Raw genomic sequence first — 9501 nt, 5'->3', positions numbered from 1 at the left:
TGCTGACCCCTGTGGGGACACATCCCCTGAAGAATGTGTTGAAACCATCTGATGAATGGTCCTCCTTGATTATTAGAATAACCTTTTTTTTTTAAACTATCCTGGTGTAGCCTGCCTGAAATCTGTTCTCCATCAGTCTGTAGAGCAATGGGGAGGCTGAGAGTGAACGTATATCCAGTACATTGCGTTTCCTTTATGTCAGGACTGCCAAAGGGGGGTAGGGGGTGAGTTAAGGGGAGTCACAATGCTTTCCACGTGTAATTGAAAAGAACAGTTACAGGACATTAGTATAAGGGAGAACCATGTTTTTTTCATAACCTTGGTAAATCTTGGCAGAGAATCAGTTGGCTCTGTCAAGAGAATATTGATGCCTCCTTACAAACATGGATCATACGTCTACAGCTTTTATTCACTTTGAGTAAATCCTATCAAATGTCACGCACAAACCTGGCGCTGGTCCCACACTCTCGTTGAGAGATGGTATTTGCTGATTTAATGTACAGAACTGAAAAATGTGATGTCCCACACTTTCAATGTTGTACTTGGACAGAATCTTGAACCACATACATGTGTGAACCACGCAGACTTTCCCAGACATAAAAAACTAATCTAAGTATGCTGACCACATACGTGCAACAGGAATGATACAAACATTATTCAGATGCTACTGTTACACGCACATAAATATGAATATGAATAGAAAATGGTGGTGTAGGAGGGTTGATGTGATCCAATTTATTATATTGCCCCTTCATTTAAATTTCCAAAGAATAGTACATAATTTAAACGCATGCTATAAACTCACTCACTGCATCCATGTTGGACAGATTTAAATCTGTAAGTGTCTTAATGTACAGACTACAGTTAATACTGTGGACATAAACTTAATCCTCCCCTTCCAGGATTGATTTGTTGAACACATTTTCTGGAAATATTTTCATTCCAAAGGCATTTCAAGGTCAAATACATAAACAGAGCATAACATGATAGTATGCATCAACTCTTCTTGATGTTTTAGAAGAGGGGTGTCAAACCAATCAAATATGACGTTTTAGAAGAGGGGAGTTGAAATAAAAAAAATGAAATAATGACTGAAATAATCTATGTACTATTTTTGTGAAATCAAAACGAATCGAAATGAATTGAAGCTCAGATTGGACTTCCTTGAGAAACTCCGCTTCTTTGTGAGCGGTGATGTTTGCTACTGTATACAAATGTATATGAAAAAGAAGAGACATTTTCTCACACCTAATTACACAAATACCCATAGCGAAGGCATGAAGAAACAAGTTGGACCAAGTTTTAAAGGGTTTAGAGTATCTTTTATTTTTCCACAGTCAAAAATATCTGATTTCCTGTTCAGAACTAGGACAATTCCATTCTGTTAGATCTGGCCAAAAAGGAATTTCAAGATGAATAAAAAAAAAACATACATCATAGGCACAAATGCTTCCTTGTGTGAGGGATTCAACAAACTATGACAATTGCGCTCTCCAACTATGCCAACTATTCACACAAACACAAGATCCACACAAACAAATGTGTGCACACGAGTGGGGGGATGGGTGAAGATGTGCTTTAATATGGACCCAGTGCATGAAAGAGCATAAGACATTCAGGTCTAATGGAAGTGTCCTATGGGGTTGCCATTGGCTGGGCCATACCAACAGACTCCATGGCCTTTCCTGGGCATCTTGATCTCACAACTAGAGAAATAAAGAAGGGATGGAGCGGGGGAGGGAGAGATAGAGATAACCAATCTGTGAATGTGTTTAGTATGGCAATGAAATGGACTAAAAAAAAAAGTTATGGCAAACTAATTGTATTATTACTGCTGCCACTCACTTCCAGTCTGCACCAACAAATCCTCACTGGGACGTACAAATGTGTATGTAGTGACATGGGCTCGCAGAATACCATGCCAGAGAGAAGTTCAGGAGGGTTTTCCGAGTGTGTGCAGTACACACCTCTGCGCATGCCTTCGGTGACCAGGAGAGGGAGATCTCTGTTCTGTGTCCTCCTCCTCTGTGTCGAAGTCTGTGCTGCTCTCACTGCAGATTAGAGGCTCGCAGCGTCTCTCTGGGATTACTGCAACACCATTGCCACTGGGGGGGGGGGGGGCACACAACACAAAAAGCTGCCAGGGTCCAAGTCCATCCAGGGTCCAAGTCCAAGAAAATCCTCTGAGGAGAGTTTATAGAAACGGCCACACAAGGAATATCCTTTCTGTACATGCTGTGCACCAAATAGGTTGCCATCACAGTAAAAATGCACACAGCTAGATCACATTTCATTTTAGTCAAAGTCAAATTTTCAGATGAGACCAGATGAGGACAGAAGAACCTTACGTTTCTTTTTCCAGCAAGCCGATTTTGATCTCCCTTTCCTCAAGGAGTTTTCTAAGAGACTCAAGTTCTCTGTGTTTTTCAACCAGCTCTCTCTGTAAGCGGTGGTTGGTCTCCTCCAGCGTCTCACAGAAGGCCTTGCATAACAACAACCCCATGCACAAAACATCCCATTTAATGTCCAAAATGAATCAGACTTCAGGTCCATCACTCACTCCCCACAGAATAACACTATTTCTGCTTCATATTGCAATAGGAACGATTTGTTGGCGGCTTCTCAGTTTACATATTAGTTATGGAAAACAAATCTCATGACAAATCCAAAGATAAAACAAGGAACTTACCCTGCTCTCATCTTGACTGTCAAATGGACCCGGTGGGTCATCCAGGCACAAGAATGCTCTGACTGCCTCACTTAAATAAATAACAACAATACTCAAGTTAGTGATGAGGTACATAATCAATTCACAGTAAGTTAGTGGCCCCTCATACAGCACAACAGACATTCAAGTTGTGAAAAGTTTTACCTTCCATTTACATACTGAGTAAATGACACCAAAACGATAGCCTTCAACACTTCTGAGTGACAAATTCTAACAGACACAAAACAATTTTGTAATCAGGTATTACATAAGCTGTTCTGTAACATCCTAACTACTCTCAATGTTTTGTGTCACCATTACATAGTAAATGCCAGAGGCCTTCAGGGGCAACTTAGGAGATATCCCACAAGCAGATGTTTTCAGGTGAGTCGTGTCACTGCTATAGAGGGGAGTGGCAGTGAGTGGCAGTGGATGGTCTACACAAGCATGCACAACTCTGAGTGGACCAGGCAGATGCAGCTGGACACAGAAGTGCTGCTAGGACTCAATCCGTATTGAGGATATTAATTATCTCAGAGTATCTCAAAGTACATATTTGTTGGTGTTTACAGTCACTTGCGGGAAAACCATGCAAATGATCACATCATTTAGCCATGTTGTGAACATTTTGTGAGCGTATTGAATTCATACTATCTGATACAAACAACAACATTTGTATAGATTTTGGTCCTAATCCAAGATATGAGGAGCCATGATTTAAAGGCACCTATTAGTGATGTCTTTGTAAGCCACCAGACTCTGCAGAAATGCCTGTAGGCCCAGCTGTCTCTCCTCCAGGAAGGACATGTCATAGTTGTCTCTGAACCAGCGTTTCGGTGGCAGGGAGAGCTTGAATCTAGGAAACATTTCTTTCAGCTGTGAACAAACAAATTAATGCAGTATTACACTCAAGAAGAAACTGTAGAAAACGACAATTGAGAAGATGAATGGCAGAAGAAAAAACTGCCATAAAAGAACAAATAACTAAACAGGAAGCAGATGGAACAATTGACAAAGACAAAACAGTCTGCTGAACAAACTCTGTCCACACAGTGCATGACCACTCATCTTTTCCCAACCTTGTCATTCAGCCTGGAGAAGTCTGTATAGCGTCTAAAAACGACCCAACTTTCATCTGGAGTCCTCCTCACCAAAATCTTATACACCTGAGAGAGAAGGGAACAGATATTAAGGAGAAGGACCTTCATTACAATTACAGGAAATCTCAAAGCATCATGTTGTAGCACAGGTGCAGCTCTTTAACTGCATTTTTGCAAAGCATAACATGGATTGACTATAACAACTGCCTGATGACTCATATGAAGAACTATGCATCATCTTTTCCAATTGTCTGTAACATCAATTCCAAACACCATACAGTTTACTGACTGTATAGCCAATGTTTTTGAGACCTCCTTTTTCCAGGAAGTTACTTCCTCTCACAAAAGCAGACAGTTAAGCTAGACTGTCAGACTGCTGGGAAAATATACACAAAGATGCCTTGATTGACTTCTATAAGCTTCACTACTGAAAGTATTATCACATTACATTTCCTCTGGTCTCCTACCGTGAACTTTGACCTCTCTTCCATAACCTCATAGCCCAACAAGATGGGGCTGGGTGGTCTGTCTTCCCAGTTGTCCTGTGAAAAACTACTCTCTACATTGGAAAAGACACCACTAGATTGTTCAAAGCCCCTCTGTATCATTAACGCCTGTGGTCCCATAGGCTGGAAGGGAAGACTGGGAATGCAGCGGTCATCACTTCCTCTCATCCACAGGCAATGACTTCTCGGAGATTCCGGACTGCTGGATAGACTTCCTACAAATCTGCTACTCCCAGGCCTAGGCAGAGACCGCTCCACAGATACAGCAACAGGTACAAAGGGACTCGTCATTTTACTTGTCAAACCGCTGAGTACTTCCTGCAGCTGAGACTTCACTGTGTAGAGTTGAGTGGTTGATGTGTCTCTGCAGAAAGGGAGGCATGATATACATAGCAGGAGTAGTGTCAAACCTTTCATCAAACAAATTCTGTACATTATGGTCACTCCCACAGGTCGACTCCCAGGAAAGACTGAATCATGGAATCTGTACACCTGACCACCACAGTTACTAATTTGCAAAAAATAAAACGCCTCTGGTTCACTGGAATGAGAACATTTTAGTAGACAATGCAATTGTAGTCAGTAGTCAGAGGCATGTGACATGTGCAAATGGAAAAAGGGAGGCAGTCTATCCTGGCATTGCACTGAGCAAGAAAATTAGCCATTGCGAAGACAGTTTAAAAAAAGGTTTGTTAAATCTGTTTAACCTGTTCATTCTGGTTAACATTTGTTTACGTTTGTTGCTGTCAAAAGCAATCAATGGAATTGATTGGACTGGAATGGTAGCCAGCTAAAACTTTACAAAATCACCCAAAGTCGGTTTTATATGCTCGAAAAATTATCACAGACTTAAGTCGAATGGTTTTGCAATTAACAATACTTACAATGCAGTAGCAAGTTACTGCTTTCCGAATCCTGATGTCCTTCTCTTAATTGAGGAGTAGGTAGGCTAAACAATGTGGTTGTTTCACCGGTTGGAACATTGACTGCCGTTTTACTGATCTGAACTGGCCAGTCGGCTACGTGCTACAAACTAACCAGTGATAAATATCATCTGATATGCAGCAACTTCTCTTGTGATATGAACAGTTTCGCTCCAAGTCTCTAACTGGATTATCGGCTGGCTGGCACAACAGTTCTGAACATGTTGCATGTCCGCACGCAACCGCAGTGATGCGAGTGAAGTGGACACGGGGCTTTTTGCAAACTTGCCCTCTTCCTATGTCACTTCCATTCTGTTTGCGCTTTCACGGTGGAGGGTCCGCCATTAATTAAAGCATTTACAACATATCAGTGAAACTGATATAGCAGCAAAACATTCAGATCGAAAAAGCTCCATTTAATATAATTGGAAATTGGTGGATATTACAGAGTATGGAAAAGTTAAGGTAATTAAAACACGGAAATTAAACTCAACACATATGAATGTAGTAAAGAGGGACAAAACTTTATATTTCCGTGGTCTCCAAAACGTATATAAAGTCCGGTATCACCCAAATCACCATAAATGGCCACCCCACCCCTCTCTCCTCACTCGTCACAAACCTTGGTGTCAAGCTGGACTCTTCATTGTCCTTTGATGCACACATCAAATCCATCTGCCAAACTGCATTCTACCACCTGAGAAACATCTCAAGGCTGAGACCTTCTCTTCCCAAACATGCTGCAGAAAAGCTGGTGCACGCATTCATCAGCTCCCGTCTGGACTACTGCAACTATCTTCTGGCAGGTCTTCCAGCAAAAAACATCCAGAGGCTGCAGTATGTTCAAAACAGTGCTGCCCGGGTTCTCACCAAGACAAGGAGATCCGAACACATCACCCCAGTCCTCCACTCCCTCCACTGGCTTCCAGTCAACCAGAGAATAAACTTCAAAGTCCTACTTCTAGTTCACAAGGCCATAAACACCACCGGTCCGGCCTATCTCCAGGATCTCCTCACCCCTCATCTCACACCAAGGACTCTTAGGTCTGGACAAGCAAACCTTCTTGCAGTTCCCCGGACAAATATGAAACCAGCAAAGACAATGCCACAAGCCAAAAAAGCATGTCGACTGACAATGTAAAGTAATATTACAAGATTTTACACAAATATGACATAGTTGTTTTTATTGTGATTATTATTTATTGTATTATATATGATTCCATAACCAAAAGTATAACAAAAATAGAGTTTTGCTGAAATACTGTATACATTGTTCTCCAAGAGTTTGAATGTGGAGTATGTGGTATCTAATTAAATGTTGTTTGCGACCTGATAAAGGCACATATTGTGCATGATGTACATTAAAAAGTGTAATTTATTACAAGATGTATTTTTGAGGTTGCAAACTTACAAGGCTTATTCGGTGTGAGATTGACAAAGACTGATCAAACGTTTTGGTGTAAAATTAATTAATTTGGATGCTAGCCTGAGACAGGACTGAGGTTGATGACGTATTCATGATATTGACCAGGGACGTGCAGTCATAGGAGGCAGGGGAGGCAGAGCCTCACCTGTCATTTTGAAAAGTAAAAAAAAAAAATATTAAAAATATATATATATTTTTTTATAATAATCATATATATTTATGTATTATAAAATAAATATTCATATTTCTCTAGTTATCTGTGTTACGAGTGTCATTTCTGCATGATTCCGATCATTTCGAGCATTTTTATTATCAAAATCGCTGAATTTGAGCATTTCCGGTTCCCAGTGATCAGCCAATGAACATTGGACGTGCGGTCAAGGGAGGCAGATGCATTGCAGTCTATGGGCAGGGTAGGCAGTGCCTCCCCTAGGATTGCGAAATCACTCCAAACTGGGTTTTACGCATGCGTGCGCAAGCGTAGAACCTTTTGAGTTGAGCTGAAAACGCATTGAAAAATATTGCAAGGGAGGCACGCAACTACCACGGATTCAAGAAGGGTGGCGAGCGAGAGGGCACTTGTTGGGTATATAATCTGACGTTGGACTTTCTTCTTCACTTCTCTACTTGAGTTTGACAGCGAAAACGGAAGATTGCATTGCTAACCTGAAGCTGTTCTCAAAACTGAACTTTCAGTCCAAACAAGACTGGAGGCATGTTGAATTAACTAAGAACGTTTAAGTATTTTAAGTTAACACAGTAGTATTACACATTTGCATTGCAGTATTTCACGTTTCCCAACGGGACTACATATTCATGCGCAACACGAACCTAAAGAAGCTAAAGGCTGTTGATGCAGGAAAGTTGCCTTGAAGTTGTGAGCAGACTAGGTAGGTGCTAATCCTGAGCTAAACTAGCCACTGACTGCATTCACTCAAGAAGAGGACAACGGATTTCCACTGATCTATACTGATAATCGTGAGTGGATTAATTTTGTTTCACCTCAAACTGGCGGTTATGAGCTCCAACGAAAGTGCACCAACTTTAAATTATACTGGCCAGTAGAACATTTTGGTATTGTGTGCTATGTATGCGGTGTTTAACTGTTTACATGTTAATATGTTGTTTAAATAAATATGGAATTGTTTTTTCGAAGCTGTCCGAGTTGGTTAAATGGTCATTTAAATTAGCATCCCACCACCGTAGTTATATTTTCTCCAGACAAAATGAAATGAGCCATATCATTGGTGGGAGGGCTACATACACTAGCTGGCAACTATTAATATGTTATTAATAACTCATCATAATACAATAAAAAAACAATCGTTTGAAAATAATGGTATTAGACAATAAAACAACGTTTTTTCAGTTCTGATCAGATGACAATTTTAAAACCATAGACATATATACATGTATATATTATATATATAGTTTAAACTAGAGCTCAAAATGACGTAATCACTTCCGGTTTCTGTGCCTCACCAGCTCCGAACCTCACTGCACGTATTGACAGGCAGGGATGTGTAAATTAGATTCAACTTTATTGTCATCGCACAAAGTACAAGAACTGAGACAACGAAATGCAGTTTAGCATCTAACCAGAAGTGCAAAACAGCAATAAAAGTGCAGACTATGTGCAAATGTAAAGTGGAATAAGTGAATATGATATGTACAGTAAGAGTTAGAAAATGACACAGAATTGTAATATAAACAGAATTGAGACTAGCAGCAATTGAGGTAGGAGTGAGGTATGATAAGTATATAAAGTGCTGGTGTAAGTATACTGGTGGTAACAAGTGAAATCAAGTGAATGAGGTAGAAAAGTACAATTAATACAGGTAATGCAGTTAAGTGGATACAGTATTAAAAAGACATTATGGTGCAAATGTTTACTGGCTGGAGGAGGGTGTGTGGCAGTCAAGCCAGGGTGAGGGGGGAATGGTAAAGTGAAGTATAGTGCAAATGTTCAGTGGCTGGAGGAGGGTGGGTGGCAGTCAAGCCAGGGTGGAGGGGGGGTGGTGAAGTGAAGTATAGTGCAAATGTTCAGTGGCAAGAGGAGGATGTTTGGCAGTCAAGCCAGGGTGGGGTGAAGTGAGTATAGTGCAAATGTTCAGTTGCTGGAGGGGGGGGGGGGGGGGGGGGTGGGGGACAGTCCCAGGCGGAGGTGTGTGAAGGGGTGGGTGGGTGGGGGGGGGGGGGGGTAACCCCGAGGAGCAGAGTTCAGCAGGGTGACAGCCGCAGGGATGAAGCTGTTCTTGAACCTGCTGGTACGGGAACAGAGGACCCTGTAGCACCTCCCAGAGGGGAGGAGGGCAAACAGTCTGTGGCTGGGGTGTGAGCTGTCCTTGACGATGCTGCGTGCCCTGAGATGCAGTTTGTGAGAATGTTCTCAATGGTACAGCGGTAGAAATTCTCCAGAATCTGAGGAGACAGATGGACCTTCTTCAGTCTCCTCAGGAGAAAGAGACGCTGGTGTGCCTTCTTTACTATGGATGAGGTGTTGAGGGTCCAAGAGAGGTCCTCAGAGATGTTGACACCCAGGAACTTGAAGCTGGCAACACTCTCAACCTCCATCCCGTTGATATGGATGGGGGTGTGTGTGCCAACTTTCTTCCTGAAGTCCACAATGAGTTCTTTGGTCTTTGTGGTGTTGAGAGCCAAGTTGTTGCAAAATGCACAAGCCTACTGGGCCCAGGGGCCCAAGAGCTCAGTACTGAGCGGCAGAGCCAAAGCCAAAGCCCCTGCCTCCACAGAGCCGGGGTTGCGTGTGGTCTACTTTATTCATTTGCTGATGTGTATATATATTGTGTATACACTAAATAATTGCGAGTTGAGTGTG

General features: G+C 41.8%; 1 protein-coding gene across 1 annotated transcript; it reads right to left on the bottom strand.

The window, feature by feature from the left end:
- Positions 1-1621: 1621 nt before the first annotated feature.
- Positions 1622-4604, bottom strand: LOC308364210 (sorting nexin-16; the record flags this gene model as incomplete). The annotated part of the gene is made up of 7 exons (XM_080837244.1): positions 1622-1706; positions 1968-2105; positions 2349-2482; positions 2690-2759; positions 3435-3583; positions 3787-3873; positions 4275-4604. 7 exons carry the CDS (start codon positions 4602-4604, stop codon positions 1622-1624), a joined length of 993 nt encoding a protein of 330 aa, XP_080693370.1.
- Between the last annotated feature and the right edge of the window lie 4897 nt (positions 4605-9501).

The sequence above is a fragment of the Sprattus sprattus genome (assembly GCF_963457725.1).
Source record: "Sprattus sprattus genome assembly, chromosome: 4".
Taxonomy (NCBI): Eukaryota; Metazoa; Chordata; class Actinopteri; order Clupeiformes; family Clupeidae; genus Sprattus; species Sprattus sprattus.
The sequence above is the reverse complement of the archived record's forward strand: the minus strand, read 5'-3'. Positions and strand labels throughout refer to the sequence as shown.